General features: G+C 39.5%; 1 protein-coding gene across 2 annotated transcripts in view; it reads left to right on the top strand.

The window, feature by feature from the left end:
- Positions 1–1,828: 1,828 nt before the first annotated feature.
- The window catches only part of PREX2 (phosphatidylinositol-3,4,5-trisphosphate dependent Rac exchange factor 2), a 285,220-nt gene continuing 262,538 nt past the window's right edge, over positions 1,829–24,510 (top strand). The window contains exon 1 of one of the 2 annotated variants that reach the window (XM_019032811.4): positions 1,829–2,507. In XM_019032811.4, coding sequence (XP_018888356.4) covers positions 2,367–2,507 — 141 coding nt within the window. In that variant the 5' untranslated portion in view covers positions 1,829–2,366. The remainder of the gene's footprint in view (positions 2,508–24,510) is intronic. The other variant, XM_019032810.4, reaches the window with a different exon arrangement.

Genomic DNA, 24,510 nt, shown 5'->3' with positions numbered 1-24,510 from the left:
TTAAACAGAGTTACATGTCACTTTGACCCTCTTCCTGACTCAACTGTAAGTCTTTAGATGGTGGTTCTCAAACGTTAGTGAGTTTAAGAACAATCTGAGGACCTTGGTAAGAGAATTTAGGGCAGATATCTGTGGGATTCTCATTCAACAAATTTGTGGTGGGGTCCAGCAATGTTCATTTTAACAAGACCTCGGGTGATTGTAATTCAATGGCCTGTGAGCCACCTTGAGAAATATGTGTCTGCAGATCAGGGTCTCTGTGGCTCTTGGGCCTTCGCACTATGCAATGCTCGTAGAGATCCTCAGTGCATGTTTGTGGGATTGAGGTAAATGATTTGGATGGGTAAAACCCCATTAATGATTCAAACTCAAGTGTCCTGCTTTCAGAGATGAGCTTGCAGCCCTAACGGATTGTCCATAGACTAATTTTTTGATAGAAGGAAGTTGCATAAGCAGTTCTTTACTGGGGACAATTAGTACAAGAGATTCTATTTTATCTAGGAGAACAACTGATAGAAAGTTGCTTTATTTATTTGCTTTTTTCCCTAGGGAAAGGTGCAGACCTGGGGAGGAAGAAATGCTGCCTGTAGTACATGGGGAGAAGGTTCAGTCATGCTTGCATTTCCCATTCATTTCTGGATGTGTGCTTCCTATGTCTTCCGCTTCTTTTGTTTATTGTTTACTAGGTGCTGTGAGGTCTGCTCTTTAATATGCTTTGCCCTTTGTTCTTCTGCCACAGGGTGTGAAGCCATCTATGTTGTTTGCCCTTTGCTCTTGGCTACCTCTAAATAGTCATTTGTAAAAGAAAGAGGAAAATCACATCTTGCCCATCAGCTTTGTGTACATCATTCGAAAATTTTATCTTTAATATACAAAGAAAGTACAATCCTTCTTTGTGTGATTACAGAGGGGAATGGTCACACTATGCTGTGGAAAGACATCATCTGGAAAACCAATAGGTAATTATTTTAATGTAAATATAGTGAAAAGCATCTTTATGTTTTAGAGTTTTGCTAATGCTTTCAGTGACCGCAACAAATTAACATACCACTTTCTTGCATCAACTCTATTCACTCTTCAGTTTATTTAAATGCCATTAGTTTTAGACTGTTTGAAGTTGAGCTGTGGAAAATACCAATTCAAAAAAAATATAAATTGTTTTGTTTCTTAAATGTATTGGAAATATTTAAGGCTTAGTTTCCAAGTGAGAAAAGGCAATAAACTTTAACTTTAAAATCAAGAATGTTCTGTGTGTCTATCTTCAAAAATCTAAGATTATTTCCGTTATCTATCTAGCTTTCTATCTTCTGATGAGCATTCAACAACAGCTTTATCTTTTCAATTAGTGACACCGTCTTAAATCACAGCAGCTCTAAGAAACAAAACTGGCACAAATACCCTCGCCTCTCAATGGATTTACATACTATCTTGATGTTGAAAAAAGTTGTAGACATGGAAAACAGCACAGTACAAGGGTGATGCTTATTTTATCTGGGGTTTATTGCATGGGCAGAGGCTGTCATTTTCCCATAGTGTCTTCATTTATTATGCTAATTGACTTTCCAAGCTCAGACTGGAGGGTGTCTGCCCTGTGAACTATTCTCAGTTGGAGGGTTTTAAAAGCAAACCTGTTTTGTGCCTGAATGAAACCCAAAATCAATGTGTTTCTTTTCAAAGAGGGAGGGTCAATACCGTGGTTGTTTTTGTTCCCATCCAGTTATGTAACCGTGGGGACTTGTTTCTTTGCTTTCAGGATTTGTACAAAACACATTAAAGTTAAACAATAGCGGAGGCTTAGGAGTAACCCTCGAGCTGCGCCTTGGAGTGTGTGTCTCTGGGATTGGGAACCTCCTGTGAGTTCCATATCAAGTGCTGCTGCTGTGTGTGTGTGTGTGTGTGTGTGTGTGTGCGCGCGCGCGCGTGTGTGATTAGCCAGTACGCAGTACTTCCCCAGGGTTGTGTTTCCTTTTTCCTGAGATTTGGCGAAGGGTAAAGGGTCGGAGTCACATGGATACAAAGCTTTTGATTAATGTCCAAGTCACTGCTGTGGCTGCCGAAGCCGCTTCCCCTCCAGCCCCGGCCGTGTGAGGCCAGAGCAGCGGGGCCGGGCGCGCAGGGCCTGGCCGGAGCCCCCACTCCCAGGAGTTTCCTCTGCAGAGCCCCGCGCCCCCCGCGCCGGGATTTCAGCCCGATCCCCTCCTCTCGCTGCGCCCAGACTCTCCCCAGCATGTAAAGTCTTCTGTCTCTCCTCGGAGTTGGCGGAGGCGGCAACTTTCCATTCTCGCCGCCGGGGGCCGGGCAGCAGCGGGCGCGCGGGTCAGCGCTCAGCACGGCGGGCAGCGCCGCGCTGCGCACCGCCGCCGACCATGAGCGAGGACAGCCGCGGAGACAGCCGCGCCGAGAGCGCCAAGGACCTGGAGAAGCAGCTTCGCCTGCGCGTGTGCGTGCTCAGCGAGCTCCAGAAGACCGAGCGGGACTATGTGGGCACGCTGGAGTTCCTGGTGTCGGTGAGTGTCCCCGGCAGACGCAGGGGGACGTCCGGGCGGCGCGGGGCGCGGGTCCCGGAGTGGCTGCGGGAAGGACGCGCGGCATTGTCTGTGCGGGGACGCGGGATGGGTCGGGGCATCACAGGCGCGGGAATCCACGTGTGGACTCTGCGTTCGCGGGCGCGGTGACCCCCGCGGGGATTTGTTAGTGCCCCGAGACTCACTGAGTTGCGGGGGCCTTGGAGACCTCCAGGTCTGAAAAGTTAGCTCTAGAGAAGAGAGCTCCAGTCCAGGGAATCCCGGCTGCCCCATCTTCCCTCACTTTTCTTTTACCCGCCTCCCCAGTCTGCTCAAGTGCACTGTGTAATTGATTTTCCTTCTTGTTCTTTCCTGGAGACTTTGTTTTAAAGCTTTGGTTTAGTGATTAAAGGTCCAGTCGGCTACATTCAGGTACACTAAGTTAAAAAAAATCCTTGAATGTGCTCGAGCTTGAGTTCGTTACTCAGATAACATGGCAGTGGCCGCTTTAGTTATGGTCTTTGAGACAGAGGATTCTGGTGTAGGGGTACAGAGAGAGCAGCGGGGTGATGATCTCTAGCAGCTGTTGGATATTAAAGCCACATGTGGCGCTCACCCTGTCCTAGTCTTACAATTCCCCCCCTCCTCCCCCCGGCTTAAATCTGTCTTCTGCTCAGTTTCTGGTCCCCTGTTTACATGGCCCATGAGAGTGCTGTAATCAAGCTTCGGGACTTCGTGGAAGTGGGGATGTACTTACATTCCACGTTTCTGCTTGACTCACTGCCATCTGCTTTGAAAACATTTCATTCATTTTAGGGCCGAAGGGGCAAAACTGAGTGAAAGTAACTGCTGAGATAACACTCAAAGGTTGAATTTTTCCTATTAATTGCTGAAAAGACAAAGAATTTGAGCCTTGGCTTCTTTCCACCCAGATTCCTGGGAGAGCATCATTCAAAGAACCAGGAGCTTTAGTTTTTGTGATCTCATCCAAATCCTTCTCCTTCCAACAACCAATTCCATGCCCCCTTGGTCTGAAGGAAAATATTTCAGGTGCCAAACTTCCTGCTTAGTGTTCTGAAATCTGTCAACTTTCTGCTTGTAATCATGACAGATAAAATTCACTTCTTGGCTGTGGCAAGAAGGAAAGAACAATGTCTCAAGTGATGTAAAATGTACAGGCTGCGTTATGGTTGACTTCTCAAAATCAATATACTTGACTTCCAGGGGCCACATTCTCTGCAAATATACAGGTATTTGAGAATATCCTGGAACTGGTGGTTTATAGAATTATTATATACTTCCTTGTAACAAAGATTGTCAAAAAAGTATGTTTTTAAGATTTGATTTTTGATAGCTTTAAATTTGGCATTCATGAAACTTTTTTGGTAACAAAGTTCGTTGTCTTTTGAAGAATCTGAGTCATTTCTTACATAATTACTCTTTCTGAAGATCTGTGAACAAAGTACTGTGCAGAATGCTAATTTGCAGAGACAGTTAATCTAATTATATTAAAAACCAATTTGTTGATCTTTATTTAAAATATCAGTTTTTCTTCTAATCTTAAACCTGATCATTGCAACAGAAAACTTACTGTTAGTATATAGAGTTAGGTAAGAAAGTATGGAAAGTATAAAATAAATTTTCCCCTTTTATAAGGAGAACATCATTTCATGATTTCTTTTTATCTCTTTCAGAATTTATGGGCTCTTCCACTTTTCATTTTCTTTGTGCATCATTTGTGCCTGTTTATGTTTATATGCACAAATGCACTAATTAGTTTGAATGCCATCCTAAATAAAAGTTTACTCTGGCTTACAAAGCCTAAGATCTATTTATAATACATTATTAGATTTTCTTTTTAGGGTGTTATTTATAGCAACATTTACTCCCCATGGAGTTTTCTTGGTTACCTGAAGTTGATGTAGTCACTCTGGTTTTGATATTAGACTATGCTAATATGTACCAAGAGCTTTTAATCTATTCAAACCCTTTGGCCTGGTCATTCCTCTTCTAGGAACCTATCCTAAGGGAATGATCAGAGATGGAAACAAGCAATAGAAGTTATTTTTAAAAGTTAGCCATAGTATTAAATAAGTCGAGTGGCAAATTTGTTGCCAAAAATTGATAGTTTACTCCTAAGTCAAATTAAATATTTGTTAGATTAGTCATTAATCATTTCTATTATTGCTTTAAGCCATTAACATGGATGAAGGATGACTAATCTTTATTAGGAAGAGGAAGAAGAGGTAGAAAACATATTTTTAGTTCTACTAAGAACATATTTTTACTTAACTGCCCTATAAATAAGCAAAAAAAATGGTATTATTAGCTTTATAAAAAGATCATATGTCCCAGCACTTTTGGGGGCCGAGGCTGGTGGATCACCTGAGGTCAGGAGTTCAAGACAAGCCTGGCCAACATGGTGAAACCCCGTCTCTACTAAAAATACAAAAAATTAGCCGGGCATGGTGGTGGACACCTTTAATCCCAGTTACTCAGGAGGCTGAGGCAGGAGAATCACTTGAACCCGGGAGGTGGAGGTTGCAGTGAGCCGAGATAATGCCACTGCACTCCAGCCTGCCTGGGTGACAGAGCGAGACTCCATCTCAAAAAAAAAAAAAAAAAAAAAAGAAAAAAGAAAAAAAAGAAATCATATGGCTAGAGGGAAAAGCTTTTCTAAAATCTTTGCTATTTCTGAGCCCTCTCTCTCCTCAATTCCCACACTTTGGCCTTTAAGGAAAGAGCATCTTCCCCCACTGCCATCCCCAAGACAGCCCATGAGCATTGCCTTTCTTCTCTACGCTAAGGTACGGGTCTATCTGCATCTTCTCTGTAGTTGCCCCCAGGCACACACCGCTGTTTGAACAAAGCTCTGTGTCTTCACCTGGCTACTCTTTCCATGGTGGGCTGTGCTTCCTCAGGCCTCTGCCTTTGTTCTTCCTGGGGCCTTCCTTTTGTACCTGGTGGATTCCTATTGGGCTTTCAAGGCTCAATTAGCCCCTTCTTCCCAGGTGCTCCTTGCTTTGTATCCACTCTACCCTGCATTTCCTTCTTCCATAGTACCCAAAGTAGTTGATGTGTGCATTTGTTTACTTTGGTCTCATTCTGTTAGACCTCCTTGAGGACAGGGACATACCACCTTGTGTGCCTGTGCGTTCCATAATTGTGTGCAGTGCTTGTGACATTGTAGGTCCTCAATAAATGCTTGTTGAGTGCATGCAGGAATCAATGAGTTGACCCATCCTCTATCCTCCCACTCCATTTTTAAGGATAGTGCCTCAATCATCCTGAACATTTTGATTTCCTGTTTTCTTCCATTTGGTCTAAATAGATAGTAGAATTTTCAGTTTTGCTCAGGCACATATGAATTTATGCAGCAAAAAATTTCAAATTAAACATGTGGTACCTGCCTTTAAAACAGAAACATGATTTAAATCAGGTATTGAGGTATTAAAGACTTTGCATGCACTATTGTTTCATATATTTTAAATTTTTGTTTGAGATCATGGATAGGTTACACTATCTAGATTAATTATTTTTAGGTCACAGATAAAATGGTAGAGAGTGACCTAATTTGCTTGAATTTATGTTCTTGTTTTGCTTGGGAAATGAAATTTTGTGCTTTATTAAAAATATTTTCAAACATTTCTTCTAAATAAATGATTACATGAACCTGACATCCAGCATTTAACATCCAAAGTCTGGACAATAGTAAGTTACAACCTGTTTCCTGTTTGCAAACCTGTGACAGAGCCTGCCGAGATGACAGACTCATGTGAGTGGACAGAGAAAAGGAAGACCCAGGACTGGCTTCATGGATGCACATCCTGTGCAGTGGCCCACGGTTCTGAGCTGAGAAGGATGCCCAGCTTGTTTTAATGCTCTGCTATTGCCATCTTGAAATTCTTGCCAATTTTATCTTTGACCTTGTGTTTTGCAAATGAAGTCTGATGGGACGGTGGACATGAGCAGAGCAGATACATGAAAGAAAAAAGCTTTATATTTCAGTACCTTTAATAGCATTCCCCCACAGCCCCCTGCTTTTTGAACAAGAAACCTCACATTTTTATTTTGCACTGGGCCTGGAAAATTGTGTAGGCCATTTACACTGTGGGTCAGTGGCACTGAGGCAGGATGACCATATAATTTACTGTCTAAACTGGGACACTTCTGAGGGTGAAAGGGAGTGCTATTAATAATGACACTGGGAAACAGATGGAAACTGGGATTGTTCCTGGCAAACCAGAATGCATGGCTAGTCCACATTGTGGGCATATTAAAGCAATGACTTCAAGCTATGTGTCTTGTCATAAACAAAATATTTTCAAGTTTGTTGCCTGTCCAGGCTTTGATCTTGGATACCTTGGTATTTGAGTCCCATCTCTAATTTGCTTTGTGATTTTAAACACATTCCTAACTTTTCATGCCCCTTTTTCTTCATTCGTAGGAGGGAGAACAATAGCATTTCTCAGGGGTATTGTAAGGATGATAAGATGTATGCATTGGGCTTGGCCCATCTGGCTCATAAGAGGGTCCTATAAGTAGTTACTGCTATTTTGCTGATGCTACAGTTGTTATAAAGAGCCATGCCTATGATCATCATTAGATAGAATTTTTGTTTCTGTTATATTCCTCTTCTACCCTTTCTATATGTCCCCAATTCTCTTCTTTGTTTCCTCCTTCTTTGTTTTCCTTCTGTTAGTGTAGTCTTTTTAATGATATTCTTATAAATGCTCATTAGTTGATTTTAAGACAGTGAGAAAACTTTATATTCCAGGTAACAACAACCACAGTTAGTATGGCGACTTGGAGTTTAAACAATTGCATCCTCACTCTATTATTCAGCTTAATATATGCGTGTCTCTTAGCTCTTTCAAATTGTGCTCCCTGGAGCTCCAGAGGCCCTTGCAAGGGCTGCTGGAGAGCTAGATTTTATGGCTAGATTTTATTGCCACCCTGGCTTCTCTGTGCATGGCTCTACCTTTCTCAGATTTGAGCTTTCGTAAAAGCAGTTAGAAAAAACATTTGTCTAGATGGCAAATTCCCAGAGAAAAGGGGGTTTGCATTTACTTCCTATGTATGCTTTTCTTGGCCTAAACACAGGGCTTTGTAAATAGCAGGTGCTCAAGAAAATAGACAAACAGGCAAACAAAGCAAAAGCAAACAAAGCAGGATTTGAATGCATCTGAAATCAAACGCTTTAAGTCATGACCTGACTCTTCCAGGCAAAGATGATTGATTCAGCACATTATGCTTAAGGTTTATGTTATGGACTGAATTGTGTCCCTCCTCAGGAGTCATATGTTGAAGTCCTAATCCCCAATACTTAAGAATAGGACTGTATTTGTAGATAGGGCCTTTAAATAGGTGATCAAGTTAAAATGAGGTCATAGGGTAGACCTTAATTCAGTTTGACTAATGTCCTTCAAAGAAGAGGAGATTTGGACACACAGAGAGATACTGGGGTGTACAGAGGAAAGGCCTTGGGAGGACATGGGGAAAAGGCAGCCCTCTGCAAGCTAAGGAGGGAAGCTTCAGGAGAAACCAAACCTACTGACACCTTGATCTTAGATTTCGAAGCTTTCAGAGTTGTGAGAAAATCAATTTCTGCTTAAGCCATCAATCTGTGGTATTTTATTACGGCAGCCTGTGCAGACAAACGCAGCTTATGTTAGGTGCCGGGTCATCACAATACTCTATGGGAGCTGCGACACTAGAGCCATAAGCAAAGTCACGTGGAGGCAATAGAGATTCTTTCAGTTGGGGAGTCAAGGGAAGTTTTGGAAAAAGGTGATGATAGAGCTGGCTCCTAAAGGAGGAGGAGGAATGTGCTATACTGGGAGAATTATCCATCCCCAAAGTGCTGCATGTGTTATGTGACCTCAGTGTGGCAGATCCTCACATTTAGGGTCTGAAACAGTCTTATAATTATACCCTATTATAATACCAATTACTTTAATATAAAAATAGTACCTATGCGATTAGATTTGTTTCTTAGCAAGAGAATTCTGTTGACAAGGTTGAGGAACAAAGATTGAAGTCTAGTTACCCATTAAGAGTCTGTCATTGCATTAGTCCAGGTAAGAAATGTGGAAAGTCTGATCTGGGGTAGAAGCATTGGAAAATATAAAAGAACAATAACAACAGAAAACCCAAACCAAACCACAAACAAATCAAACGCCCAACTATGAGGGCTTTTTTGGGTAGAAGCTTTAATATTTTGTATACTCTCAGAAGTGGAGGTTTAAGTAGAATGGAGAACATAGGATGGGGCTAAGTCTCTAGTTTTGAAGACTAGATGGGTAGTGTCATTGACTGAGAATTGGAATGCAGGGGACAGAACAGCACTAGGAGGAGAAGGAAAATGAATTTGCTTTTGGACGTGTTGAGCTGAGCCACAAATACTACTATGATTTTTGAAGATAAGAATGTGGAACTTGAGAAATAATTTGGGCCAAAAGTGAGAGATCTAAAAATTAACTAATCATGTATTTTGAAACCATCAGTTGAGTGAGATGGCACAAGGAGAGCAATTAGAGGAAGAAAATACACAAACAAAAAGTAGGGTGTTGGAGAGTCAATGTTTAAAGGATAGAGGAAGAGTAGAGTGTGCAGGTGACTTTGAGCTATCGAAGGCTGAAACAAAGAACTAGGAGAAGTTGATACTTTGAAAGCCAAGGAAGGATCTAGTTTTCAAAGAAAGGTCGCTTTAAAGTGGCAGGACTTGAGGGAAGTGGGGTGTGTGAAGACTGAAGAGGTCGCTGGATCTGGCAGTTAGAATGTCATTGGGGTTTTAGCTTCAGTAGAGCGTGTGAGCAAAAGCCAGACTGTCAGAACCAGTTGAGACACGAGTGGAAGCTGAGGATGTGAAGGATGATGGATAAACTATTCAAGGAGTTTGGTGGTAACTGCGAGGAGACAAGGGGATGATTTTGTCTAGGGATGGGTAAGGCAGATGAGCCTAGCCAAGGGTAGAGAGACAATAAAAAGGGAACTAAAGCAGCGAAAACAGAAAGTGGCAGAAGGCAAATGGCATCTTTGGGGGAAGCATAGCAAGCACCCCCATGGCACTGGGAGATAAGACAGGGCAAAATTTTCTGAAATTTTCTGAGCCATCTTGCTGTGTAACATACCCATAGTAAAACATAGTAAAACTAAGAATGGGCAAGCTGTCACTTGTGTATTTTAAAAATTCTGCTGCTTCTCCAGTGTACAGCTAGTGGAACGGCCTGGGATGGTCTTTGTGGCCCCTTGTGAACACATACCAGAGGCTCTCCCTCCCACACTGGGACAGTGAGGTGAACTGCATGGCACAGAATCTGATGAACTGGTTTAAAATCCTCGCACTGAAACTTACAAACTCTCTCTTTGGGCAAACAACACAGCCTTTGTATGTCTCAGTTTCATATTTGGAAAACACATTTGATAATACCTCACAGGGCTGGCCTGAAATTCAAATCAGCTTCTGTAGGTAAAGTCCTGATAGGTAGGAAGTGTTTCTTCCTTTTCTTTTCTTTTTAATTAATTAATTAATTAATTAATTTATTGATCTCGCTCTATCGCCTAGACTGGAGCGCAGTGGCGCGATCTTGGCTCACTGCAACCTTCCCTCTTCCGGGTTCAAGCGATTCTCCTGCCTCAGCCTCCTGAGTAGCTGGGACTACAGGCACATGCCACAATGCCCAGCTAATTTTTTCTAATTTAGTAGAGACGGGGTTTCACCGTGTTGTCCAGGCTGGTCTCAAACTCCTGAGCTACGGAAGTTCCCCCACCTCAGCCTCCCAAAGTGCTACGATTACAGGCGTGAGCCACGGTGCCCGGCCGGAAGTGGTTTTTTTCCCCCTCCCTAAACTCCAAGCTTATCTCCCTCTCCTCTGTCTTGTCTATCCACAGACTGAGCTTGGCACGGCTCAGACCAGCTTGAGAGTCACCAGCCTGGTCTGTCAGTCACCCTGTCTTTTCCAAGCCTGGAAGCATAAGGACAAGTTTAATAGAAGAAGGTTCTGACAACTCCAGCGGGGCCTAGGGAATGCAGGAGAGGGAGCGTTCTGGGAGCCACCAGGGAGGGATGGCTTTCCTCCAGAAGGAACTTATGAGTAAGGACAAGGGCCACTTTAGGGGAGAGGCAAGTATGGAGGTTGCTTGCTATCCGATGGTCGTTCTTCCTCTATGAAGTTGAACTCTGGTTTTCTGTCTGATGTTCTGTTTTGTTTTGTTCTTGTTTTGTTGTTTGTTCTTGCTGAGAGGGCAGTGCCCTGAAGAGAATCGTAATGATTTGGACACACACTTTCAGGAATAGAAAAGGGAATTGAGGTTGGACATCTGAGGGTGGTTGTATGATAGGCTTTGTTCAATTATTCTTTTAACTGTGATTTTCTTAAACACAACATACAAATTTAGGAGCTCAAGTAGAGACGTAAGCACTTCTGGTTTATTACATCTAGTATGAATAGGTTCAAATCTCAGAAATAATGACAACCATTTTTTAAACCATGGTGCAAATAGTATAAAACTTCTATTTTACATTTGATGCACATATCAGTCATTAGCCATGTAAAAAAAAGAAAATGATTTATCTGACATTTTAGTGTGATTATAGTTTCTTCAGCACTTGTTTTAAACAGCATTTTCTTAAGTAGTCTTTTAGTATATACCTGGTATTATATTTTCATACCAAATAAAATTATTATGTCTGTGTTTTCAGCACTATTGGTTTGACCTAAAAATAATTGTTTCAGTTTGCATTATTTCTTTAAACATTTTATTTATATTTACTTTTCATGAGATAGATTTTTGTTCTTCATTAAAAGTGTTATTAAATTTATTAAAAATTTTCAAATGTGAATTTATTAGAATTATATTATTAGCTATGTTAAAATCAAGATCTTTGATTTAATTATAATTGTAAATTGAAGAATTTACAATTTATTAAAATTATATTAGCTATATTAAAATCATCTTTGATTTATAACATTGCAGTTGCCTCAAACAATCAAAAATTCAGGAAAAGCATTCTGTAGTAAATGTTTCATTGATTAAAAGTGTGGCTGGGTCACTTTTTCCCTGGTATTGAACATAACTATTCACATGATGATACATCTAATAATAACTGCTTAAAAAAAATTCCCCCATTTTCATAAACTATTGCATTTGATCCAAGAGTTCAATGATTGAAATTTTAAGAAAATGATATGTTAATTTGAAGTTATGATTTTTAAGCACTTCTAATTGGTATCGGTGATTTCAGACTTTGATTTATAGAATAAATTTGTTGTATAGCCTTACATATAACGGAGCATAGTGTACAAAAAGGGATCTGTTTTGCTCGAGAGTATCTTAGCCGAGGACATTGTGTTTTGTTATTAATGTGAAATGCATATTTTCCATTAAAAGGCAAGCCCTTCATTTGAAAGGTTAAATTGTATAGTACTTAAGAAATGACTCCATCTGATTAAATTTAGAATACTGATATAAAAATATTCTCTGGTCTTACAGTGAAAATATCGCAATGTAGAATATAGATGGATAAACATTTTTATTCATCTGAAAACTTTGTTTCTCGGAAAGAGTCAAATATGGATTGATATCTATGTTTGATTTTGATTTGCCACTTTTGATATTTTAATTATCTATTTAAGTTGCCTTCTTGCCAGTAGGAGAGGCTTTATAGATGGTGACACATTTTCAGAGATTGTGCAAGAAATGCTAATGTTTTCCCTTGGTGCCTTGTAATGCCTCAACTTGGCCTTGCTTTCATGCTTCCTAGGAGTTCCAGCCTTTTCTTATTTGAGACTGTTGCCCCAAAGAAAGAAATTTTAGGATTCCAGAAATAACATCTCTCATTCCAAAGCCTTATTTCTATCAGTAGCACTAGGAGACCATCTATGGAAAGGCATTATTATATTCTATTAATTGACCTAAATGTTAGTCCCGCACACACATACTTCAAGATTATTTTAAGAATTCATTATTTTCCCAGAGGTATGTAGATGAAGGGGGCTTTCATTTTCTATACTGTATAACTATGTCAAATTTGGCTTTCTATAATTTTATATATAAATATATTTGTATTTATATATTTTATTATTTTTTTATTTTTTTGAGATAGAGTCTTGCTCTGTTGCCCAGGCTAGACTGCAGTGGCATGATCTCGGCTCACTGCAACCTCTGCCTCCTGGGTTCAAGCGGTTCTCGTGCCTCAGTCTCCCAAATAGCTGGGATTACAGGCACCTGCCACCACGCCTGGATAATTTTTTGTATTTTTAATAGAGACGGGGTTTCACCATGTTGGCCAGGCTGCTCTCGAACTCCTGACCTCAGGTGATCCACCTGTCTCAGCCTCCCAAAGTGCTGGGATTACAGGTGTGAACTACCATGCCTGGCCGATTTTACATATTTTATATATTTACAAAATGTATTTTGAATATTCTAGACACAACTTTATCTCAAGTTTTCTTGTACCACTTCATAATGAAACCTCTGGCAGAGACTTCTAAGTGTCCCCAATACCCAATGTTCTTTTCTTCTATAGTGATAAAAGTTTTAGGTCCAGCTTAAGACTACATTTCTCAGCCTCCCATGCAGATAAGTGTGGGCCTATGTAAAGGTTCTGGGTAGTGGGGTGTGAGGAAGTGGCCTGGGTAACTTCTGCAGTGTGCCCTTATTGTGAAGAGTGTGCATTCTCTTTTCTCCTTTCCCTCTTCTCCCTGCCTGGTATGAGGATGTGATGGCAGGTGATCGGGCAGCCATTTTAGAACATGAAATGGAAGGTACATGTTCAGGGTGACAGAGCAACAAAATAGAAGGAGACTATATCTTTATTATTTCTTATTAAGACCATGTCTTAAAGCAGTCTAACCTATGTCCTGTCAAAAATGGGCCTATAAGAGAAATCAATATTTATTTAACTCTGTCCTAAAATCATCACATTTTGATACCAAGGCCTCACTGACTTATGCAAATCATCAATGAATTGGCCAACTTTAGTATCTTTTTTCTGTCTTTGTCTAATATTTTTAGTTTATTTTTTGTTTTTTCTTTAATAAATCTCTAGTTCAGCCATAATTTCCCCAGATTATGCTAAAACTGCACTTTTTTGTTTTCAATAGTTATACTTTAGTTTTTCCTTTAGAAAAAGAGTAGTATTTTTTCTTACCTGTACTTAACATATTCTTTTTTTCCTGAAGGCCAGAATTTTGTGTTTATTCGTAAGGATATTTGTTCAGCTGCTTTAACTGAGACCAAATAACAATAGTTTGAACAATGAAGAAGGATTGTTTGTGGCTAGGAAAGCCATATGTAATCAACATGGCCTTTTTTGCATTCTCTCTTAGAACTCTAGTTATTTAATTTTTAAATTAAATATACCCCAGTGGTGTTCCAGTGGGGTTAGCAGCTCAGCCGCATCAGGTTATTCAGAGACTCCTGCTTCTTTTATCTTATTGCTCTACCAGCCCCTAGGACCAGTGAAATCTGAGTATGTGGGGGTGAGAGCCAGGCCTCAGTATTTATGTAGATTCTCTAGGTGTTTCCAATGGGTTAGAGAAGGTGGGGGAACCAGTATAGTAGGGTGTTGTCCTTTTCCCTATGGTTGAAGCTGACTTACCACTACACTTTTCACATTCCAGCCCCAGGGGGACAGAGGGTGGGAGATAAAGTGGAGGGCAAGCACTCCCTTTAAGGATATGACCCAGAAATGACACACATCACTTTCACTCTCATCCCCGCGGCCAGATCTTTGTAACATGGCTAATCCAGCTCTAAGGGAGACTGGGAAATAGGCTGACTGGCTGGACAGCCATGTGCCCAGCTGAAACTTAGGGAGTTCTACACTGAAATAATGACACGGGAATAAATATTGAGGGGCAAAGGCTCATCTCTGCCACATTTTGAATCCATTGATACTTTAGTCTCCTGTCCTCAGAAAATCATTTATATTAATTATTGGATTCCTTTACTGTAAGAACCTATTGTATTTAAAATATAATTTGGATTATTTCCCTCTAAAATAATATATTCTTTCCCACATAGCAATCCATCTAACATTTATCTCTCTCTTCAGATATATTTGTAAGAGCTCCAGAGCTCTCAAGGTTGTTTTTGTTTTTTTTTCCATTGGCTTTCACTACAGAAAGGCTTTGGGGTATTTGGTGATTTTATGTAATTTTAAAATTTTGTGGAAGTTTCCAGAAAAAAAATTCCAAGATAATATGGAAATTCTGTTTTTGTTATGTGTTTCTTATGTGTTAGGCACTGCATATTCATTAACTCACGACTTAGAACTACCTTCAAGGCTCGGATCATTGTAAACTTACACCTGGGGACATTTTGGTCAGTTCCTATTTGGGAGAGTGGGGATCCTGAAAAGATCCACTGCAAAAGTTGTATAGCTCTTCCAAGATGTTCTGCTGATGAATCACAGCCCGGACTCTTCTGGATTGTGGGAATGGTGTGATTAATCAGGACTAGGAAAACCAAGGCAGTTGCTGGAGCAGGGACGCAGAACTTGTTGACTCCGGAAGTACACAGAAGCTAGAAATCAGGAAGGAACAGTAGTTCATTTCAGGCAAACCATCAAGCGCAAGAGAGCAACAGGAGCTTATGGTCAATCCAAGACAGGGTTAGAGCCAGGCAAGCACTCAGGAGCCAAAGATTACCCAGAAGTCAGGAGTTTCCCTCACAGAAATAAGGAAACACATGAAACTTTCAAAAATAGAAAACCTTAGTTCTCCCATTGGCATATCTGTTAATATATTTGGTACTGATGCTATTTTCAGCTGAATTTAAGTCCTCTGGGATCATTTTGGATCTCTGTGTATTTACGGTGCTTCCTAACAGGTTTGAACCCTTGGCTTTGTGTTTAAATGTAGCTCATGTGTTTATCCTATATATGATCAAATCACAAGACGTTTGAGGCAAAGATATAGAATTAGTTTGTATAATTAACATATGTAATTATTATGAGTGTGTATGTATATATATATGTGTGTGTGTATATATATATGTGTGTATGTGTATATATACACACACACTGTCCAAAATGTGTGTATGTCTGCATTCAGTGGATATTCTATTGATTGCTTAGGTGAAAAGCATTAATGTAGTTTAAACATATATTAAATGAATCCATTGTTAAAAATGATCACTATTCTTGAGAGTGTTCTGTTTGCCAGACCTACTTTGTTTGACAGGATAGAGGAGGGAGAGTAAATGGCCTTCTGGTAGTCATAGAATGAAGTTTGGTAAATGGGTCATGTTACATAGCTAGAGACATTTTCCTCAGTTTCTAGCAAGGACAATTAGCACAACCATATGATTTTTAGGGTCCAAAAAGGAATCATGTTATTGATGGAAGAGCATAGCTTTCAATTAAAATAGGAGAAGTTGATGTTTCTCCTGTATAAGTTTTAGTGCGCTAGTAATTCTCACATGTAGGTTGGGTCTTCTCTGTATCATTAAATGTTTTGAGGGTAGCAAATATTCTTTGGGATTTAAGATTTTTAAAAAATTTCTACTTATGGTTGACTTCATTATGAGGAACATGATAAGTTGGATTGTCAGAAAATTTGAGAGCTTAGTACTTGACTGGATCTTCAATTTTAAATATATGTATTTCTATAGATGAGGATTTGGGTCAGATTCACCTTTGATGATGTTGTGAAAATATAAGCAAACCGTAATGAGAGATCTAGGTAGTCAGCTAGGATATTTGAATAAATTTTTCAAAAAGAAAATGTCTGCTAACATTTAAAGAAAATAAATTGCCTATAGTTTTACTATGTTGTACTATATATCCTTCCTACAAATTATTTCTTTTCCAGTATGTCACAATTCAAAGTTCCAACTCCTCTATGATATTCTGTAATTTCCCTTAGTACTGAATATGTGTTAAGTAAAATCCACAGGTTTTTTTTTTTTCAAATAATACAGAACTAAAAAATCTGTAAAAGAGAAAAAAGGAATTACCATAAAATGCATCAATCTGGGCAGAGCTTGGAAGGCTGAAGTGGGAGGATCTTTTAAGCTCAGGAGTTCAAATCTAGCCTGGGCAACATGGTGAGACCTCTGTCTCTAAAAAACAAACAAACAACAAAAAACAACAACAACAACAACAACAAGAAAATGCAACCAGAGCTATAATGTGCAAAACCAACTTTATTAAGTGAAAAACCTTATTTTCGGCAATGAATCAGGCAACCTAAGAAATAACCCCTAATATGCTAAGCATTGTGATTGATTCTCTCCAATGATTGCTTTCAAAATCCAGATATTTTTATTCTTCATGGTCCAAGGCATATTTCTTGAGCACCTACTGTCTGCCAATCTCTATTCTAGGTTCAGAGGCTATAGCACTGACAAGCATTACAAATTCCTGCTTTCATGGAGCTCCGACTCTAACCTAGGAGCTACAAGATAAATGAGTAAAATATATGATATATTAGCTAGTCTAAATGCCTGGGAGAATAAGTGAAGCAGAGAAGAGGAATAAGTGTGCATGTGTTTTGACACTTTGTGTAAGATGAAAAAGCAGGCATTCACTCTTTTCTGTCACTCTTCTTTTTTGTAAATCTCTAAAAATATTTGAAAGAATTTTTATTTTTTACTGTTAACCTCAACAGGCAATATCCAGGAGGAAAGTGCCAATTGATTTCTTGTTTAAATCTTCAGTGTAGTGATAATTCAGAGGTGAGATTAAACCCAGATGTACATTGCTAATAAATAAAGTTAATAGAACAGATTAGAAAAAGCATGGTGACACTAAGACTTAAGGCTTTAACTAGTGTCATTCTTTAGTTGTCATTTTTCAGTCTATTGACTTTAATATAATAGGCATATATTTTTTAAAGGTGCAAACTTTAAAATCCACTGCCTCACTCTGTTCTGTGTTTATACCATTGAGGAGCTTATTTTGTGGAGTGTTTTGTCAATAAGGTTTCATGCCCAGCAGCTCCGCGTCTAGTGGAACTGCAGCCAACATTCAAATTCATCATGGATGGGAACCCAGCACGCTGTGCAGTTGGGGCACCATAGGCTGAAAAGCTTCTGCTGGAAATGAAGTATCCTTTAGCGGCGAGGGGACGGAAGCATTGAACAAGTGGGGCAGGGGTGGGAATTGGAGATCTTGAATGTGCAGCAGGCTTTAAAAGCCATTTTATGACCATTGCCTTAGATAATCCCAGACGTGAGTTAAAAGCTAAGGTATGAGGTGCTTTCATACATTTTTCTTATTTAAGGCCTTTCCCTGAAAGGGGATAGGAAGGATCAAGAGTACCTTGCATTCTGAGCAAACTGTTGCAAGGACAGAAAACCAAACACCACATGTTCTCACTCATAGGTGGGAATTGAACAATGAGAACACTTGGACACAGGGTGGGGAACGTCACACACCTGGGCCTGTCGTGGGGTTGGGGGAGGGATAGCATTAGGAGAAATACCTAATGTAAATGACGAGTTAATGGATGCAGCACACCAACACGGCACAGGTAACGCATATGTAACAAACCTGCATGTTGTGCACATGTACCCTAGAACTTAAAAGTATAAAAAAAAAAAAAAAAAGAGTACCTTGCAAACCCTCCCCGGCTTTCTTCCTGTGGTATTGTCTCTCTGATTGCCCTATAGAAATGACTCCCTTGAGGCTTGTGGACAGCTGGAAGAGGCCCCTATGTAGCCTGTAAAGTGCTATTGGAAGCCTCTGCCAGAGACTGGGGAGGGGAGAGGTCACTTGAGGGCTGTGGAAAATATCCCCTTTCTCCTTAGCATCCTGGAACAGTCGGCTCTTGACTAAATTGTTAGTAGAATCTGGGAGCTCGGATTCTGGTGCTGACATTTTTTTCAGGGTTAGTTCTAGAAATGATATTTCTTAAGCAGCCTTTTGCGGAGCTTCATTCTTTGGTTCACTGAATTCGCAGCACAAAGAAAAGGAAATAGGTTTATTACCATCATCATTACCAACTTCAGAATAGTAATGGGTGAATAATTATATTGGGCTTTTAAAAAGTATAACCAAAGGGAAGGAATTTAGCTGTCTGTATTTTTTTGATAAGGTTATGTGCTTTCTTCTTCCTGTTTCTCTTTAAGGAGACCTTTCTGTGGCTCATACATCATAAAAGTTAAAAGGAAGTGCAAACACAATTACCACAGAAAGTTGAAATCTTTTGCATCCACTTCTCTTTTGTGCTATTTGTGACCTGTCTGCCTGATTGTTTCAAAGTAAGGAAAATCCTGGGTTTCTTATCTATGCTTTTCAGGGGAACTGGTTTTGACTGTGGTTTGAATCTGACAAAATGGAGACAATCAGCCTTAACCTAATAGCCGTTGTACCAAACTAACCCACAAGAATGCAAAGGATACGTGGGTGAACTTTAAAGGCAAGACTTGCCTAAGGAAATAATGCAAGATACAGTGCCTAGGAAGGAAATCAGATATGTAAAACTCCTTGAACTCTGTAACAGAATTTTCAATCCATCAGTAGCTCTTACTTGGAGGCTTTGAGATTTTCTGCCGCACTCTGCTCAGCGTCTTAATGCTCATGCCAGTCATCAGGTTGTCGTGTGGCTGGGGTCACCATGCCAGAGCCTGACCTGGAGGCCCTGAGTGCTGACAGTGCTCATTTATCAAGAGCACAGTGTTTGGTTGGGGTTATCACTGGGGAGTGAGGCCGCATTTAGAGTTTGGTCTAAGACAATGTCTGAACGTGGCAGGGGGTCATAAAGGAACCGGGGACAAGGGTTAACCCAGTTCAGTTCTCTCTCTGTGGTCTATGAATGCCACAGCCAAAGCAGCAGCTTCAGAGATCTCGCTACCTTTTAGAGAAATGTCGTTGCTGTTGCTGAGCCCACTCTCAGGTATTCTGGTCTCATCACCCCCTGTATCTTTTCTCATGCAGGAGCCTCTGGCACTGACTGTGTAGCTTTGAGTGTGGCCTTTAGGCTTGTGATGACTCTGAGGGATGGACCATCCCATAATAATAAGGATTAGGACCAAAATTATAACCCAAGGAGAGGTAGATTTTGATTGCTTTTAAACTTACTTCCTGAGATGATTAGAGTAACATTTGAGACAGTTGGTTTGTAGTTACTCCCTCAAGTCCATTTTCCACCTAGGAAGGTTTATTAATGTTTTATGATTATTGTATAATTTAGAAGAATATTTACCAGCTGCTGGGACCTTCCTTATACATCAAGTCTGGTCTCTTCTGGAGATGGAACCCTCAGGAAAAACTTGAAATTCTTCCTGACAGCTTGTTCGAAGGTTGCCATTTATTTTGGTGAGTGGGTTCATTTTGCTACCACTGTGTAAAAATGGGAAGTCTCTTCCTTCAGCTCACATGCATTCCCAGGTGAGCACAGGTGAAATGGGTTGCTACAAACAAAAGGAAGAGAGTTAGAGAATCTTATGCCCATCATCTGAGTCTCACTCCGGTCTGAAAATTTCTATAATTTCTAAAATTTCTATAGCTCAATTTGCTCTAATTCCCAGTACTTTCCATATTTTTTCCTCTTGGTTGTTTATGCTGTAGTTATAATCTGCTTAGAGATTCCATAAGTATGGGAAATAGTAAGAGAGAAATCAGCTATCTCCATTTTGGGAAGTCAAAGTGTGAAGTTGTTTTATTTATTGACCTGATGGTGTATATTTGTGTAACAGTTGTTGAAGGTGAGTTCATCTCAATCTGTTAATCTAAACAGATCAAAATCTGTTCCTTGGAGTCATAGCCTCTAAATTTCATGTAAAGCAGTGTAAAGTTCAGATACAGTTTAATCATCAAACTACCGCCCCACACTAAAAAATATAATAAATAAAAAGGCCCAAACCCCCAAACCTAAAATGAGAACTATTCCTATTCATATGAAGAAATAGTGTAATGACCATCAGCCTTTCAACAACATGGTATTAATTATGCCAGCAAAAATAACCATACCCCTAATCTATTTTTACGGTCCTATGTCTCTGATGGAACTAATTTTCAAATAAAGCCTAATAACTTACTTGGCAGTTCTCAGCTCCAACAACCTCCTACAGAGATTCTGTTGGGCTGCTAGTTTGGGAAAATATACCAAACATAACTTGGAGTTAGAGTTCTCACACTAATAGCTACAGACTCATGTTTTCTTGATCAAGAGGTAATCCTCTTTCAACTTCAGAGTAAGAAATATGAAATAAATCAGGAGAAAATCATTTTCCCCTTCTGTGATTGTGAAACAACTGATTATCATACAGGAGCCTATTCCAAGTGCATGTCAGGAGGCTTGAGGGTCAGGACAGAGACTGGGGATGCAGGGCTCACTTCATCCACCTGCTAACATAGCAGCAGAAAGGTGCTATGTGCAGCTGTTTTGCAATTATTATTCTTATATTTATTTACCCAATGCAAACAGATTCCCTTTCGTCTGTCGTTCTAGTAACAAAGAGTAAAGGCCTGTGGCTTTTGACTAGATTTTACTTTTCACAGGAACTGTTGAAAAGGTTGTCCTATTTCATGGTGTTGCTTTTGTGGAACAGTGATTAAAATGGTCCCATTGAAGAGTAGGTGCAGAGGTGTAGAGTGGTATAGGGGGTGATAAAGGTAGCTTGGGGCCAGATGGTGAATAACAATAGAGGTAGTTTAGAACTAATTAGTAGACAGTGTGGGAGCTAGGGGAGATTTTTGAGTAAGGAAGTCAAAACAATGGGCCTTGGTTCAGAAAGCGTCGTCTGGGAGGCCGGCTTCTAGTCAGAGTGCAGGAATGACTCTGTTGGGCACAGGTGAGACCTGAGAGAGATCAATTCATTAAGCTCAACAAAAGTCAGAAAGACTAAATCGGTGAGGAATATTGCTGATGCTTGGACCTCGGTCCAGACCAGCTTAATTATAATCTCAGGGTGCGGGGAGAGAGGGTGGAAGTCAAGAATTGCTATTTTTAAAAAGCTCCCCAGGTGATTCTAGTGTGGGAGTAGGGTTCACAAATACAAGGAAATGAATACATGACATTCTTATGTATATTAATCAAGGATTGAGATACATGCTTTCCAAACTGCCCCTAAAAAATAGGTAATATCATAATAGAATGAATGATGAGAAGAGACGCATTGACAAAATCCACTTATAAAACTAAGAAGTAACTCAACATTGAAGAGGAAACTAAAGAGAAATGAAATTAGCTAGGAGGCTGCATTTATTGGAGATATAGTTATCCATTAATACTTTTCAATAGTAATGAGAAATACTGTTAGTGGAAAAGATATAGTTAAAGTTTTGATTTAACTTAGGTAGAAAGCAGTCAACAAATCATTTTCCATGTGTCTGAGCAAGGCAATAAGACAACAGTGATTAGTGGGAAGTACTCCTGACGTGGGAAAGGAAGTATGCTACTTTGGGAAATAAGGATGTTGTAGAAATTAATATTTTAAAGTCTTTGGAGAATTCCCATGGAGGACTGATGTATTTTCCAAAGTTCTTTGTTGTGATGAGATATGGAGAATTATTTTCTAAGTGCCAATTTGTGAACATAAGCATATGCATGCCAAGGGAGATTTGAAGTGCAAGAAACTGATTTCTGTAAAGCCACTTGTTTGATGTGATGTCCTTAATGGTTTTGTTTTGTTTTCATATTTTCCCTTATGTGTAAAGATATAATTAAAGTTCACTGCCGTGAGGGGCTCAGGTGTCTTTACTTTTGGCTGAATGAGTAATTGCCCTTGACTTCTGATTGCAGTAATTTCTGTAATAAAGCCCACTGGTGATCTCCATAAAACTTATTACCTCTACATATGAGTAAGGAACAAAAGTGTAAATTTGATTTCTTCCTGTTTATGCCATCAGATATATAGTCATGTATTCTGTGTTGAAAGTACGTGAAACCTCTTCTGAATCTCATTGCCTCTTGCAGCTCCTGTGTAAATTCTGTCCCAAAGCTTTCAGGTTCCCTGACTACATCGTTGTATTTACTGCTGAATTTACTGCATTCTCTTCCTCTTTCAACTGCTTCCCAACCTGGCTTTCAGACCCTTTTTTTAAGAAGCTAGGCTCCTGAAGGTTCCCCGTGACTATCTTTTAACCATACCTCTTAGTTCTGTCACCAGTTTTGAGCTCCCTTCACTTCGCCGGCATTGTTCATCAGTGTTACTTGTTTGAAATTCCCTCCCTGTGGGGCTTCCCTTAGGTTCCCTGATGAAACTCTACAGTTACCCACTTTTCTTCTAACTTTCATTTCTTACCTTTGCATCCCTTTCTACCTACTTTAATCCCTTCCAGTAAGCTTATCAACTGACCATGGCCTCTGCAATTACCTTTACATAAACCAAATTAAATTATATTGCTCCAGTGAAGATTTTGAATCCCAAAGTCATGTCTTCTATATAAGGACATTCCATTGTATGTCTCACTTTTGCCTCAAACTCAACATGTGCAAAACTAAATTCATCATTTTCCCTTAGAGGACATGTAACTCCTCTTTGTCCCTCCCCTATTTTTCTGTAATTGGTCTTCTCTGGTGTCCCTGGACTGGAAGGCTCAGTGTCATCTTTGTCTCCATATCTTTCATCCCTTGTTCAGCCACTCTCAATGTCCTGTTGATTTCTGTTTCTAAGTGTCACTAGATATACCCCTTTCTCCAGGCCTCCCCTGCTTCTTCTCTGAAGTAGTCTCCTTTACTTTAGGGGTGATACGGCAATAAAAGTATGGGCAGACTGATATCCATCCAACAAACATGCTCAGATTAATCTTCCTAAAGGAGTGTTTTCATCTTTTTATTTCATTTTATCATAAACTTTGCCTCCTTGATGCTCAAACATCCTAATTTATCAACTTGTCATTCTAGAGCCTTTTTATAAAAAAGGGCCCTTGGCATATCTGTCAAATTAACTTGCTGTAGCTACTCCTGAAGAATCTCTCCTATAGGGTTCTCAAGTGATCCATCAAACATCTTGCTGATCTGCCTTTCTGCCTCTATTTATGTATGCTCTTCTTTCTTCTTGAATATCCATACTTGAATATCTTTTCTTCTTTCTTCTTGAATATCCATACTCAGGATCCAATTCAAACATCACCTTTTTGTAATGAAATCTCTTCCTAGTCTGTTTCATACCACTTTTATCTTCTTGTCACTTCCTGTATAGGTTCTTGTCACTACTAACTATAGGTTTTATTGTTGGTAATGCATATCTTAGCACTTCAGTGTTATTGGTCTTGCATTACTATGTATGTGGGTTTTGTGATAATTTTTTTGTGTGGTATATCACAGTTTATAAAACATTATCATATTTGGGCCTGATAGTAAAGCAAGTCAGACATTTTACAGCTGGGAACAGTTGTATTAGTAGTAGCCCCAGAACACATGGATACCAAGAGTTAAATGTAAAATGTGAAAGTGGAACCTAAGAGTTAACATCAAGAACAGTGCTAGTTCAACTGTTCTAACTTTCAAGGTCCTTTCACTTATTGCAAAACTTAATGCACATTTTTTTCCTTCATATATTCTATAGAACCTAGCATATGTCTATTACATACTAGGTGTTAAGTATCTTATTGGCTGAAGTAGATTAGTATACGCTATAAATAATCAAGAAAATATTCTATGAATTATAAAAATGTGCTATAAACCTTTCTTCACTTATATTGAAAATTGGAGAAAGAGTGAATTACTACTAAAAATTGCTTTGATGTGTTCTGATAAACAGCTTTCTTAAGATAATATGAATTATAGAAACCTCGTGTTTGAAAGCTTTTCTTTCAGTGGTGCCTTGGTGTACTACTTTGGACTTAGACTAACAAGATACAATTTGCCAAGACTGGTTGAGAAGAAACAACATGATTGCCATGAAACAAAAAGAGAGAAAAAAAGTAAAAGAAAAATCTATAGAGTTTTTAAAAAGCATTCTCATAAACTTGATTTTAAAAGTGAAAATTGATGAACATTCTTCATGTTCTGAAAATATATTTTAATAGGTATTATATATTATAACATGACATCAATTAGCTAAAATCCTACCTAGAAATATGCTAGTTCATTACATTTTGGAGCTA

The sequence above is a fragment of the Gorilla gorilla genome, chromosome 7, assembly GCF_029281585.2.
Source record: "Gorilla gorilla gorilla isolate KB3781 chromosome 7, NHGRI_mGorGor1-v2.1_pri, whole genome shotgun sequence".
Lineage (NCBI taxonomy): Eukaryota > Metazoa > Chordata > Mammalia > Primates > Hominidae > Gorilla > Gorilla gorilla.
Note: the sequence above shows the minus strand (reverse complement) of the source record. Positions and strands in the feature narration are given on the sequence as shown.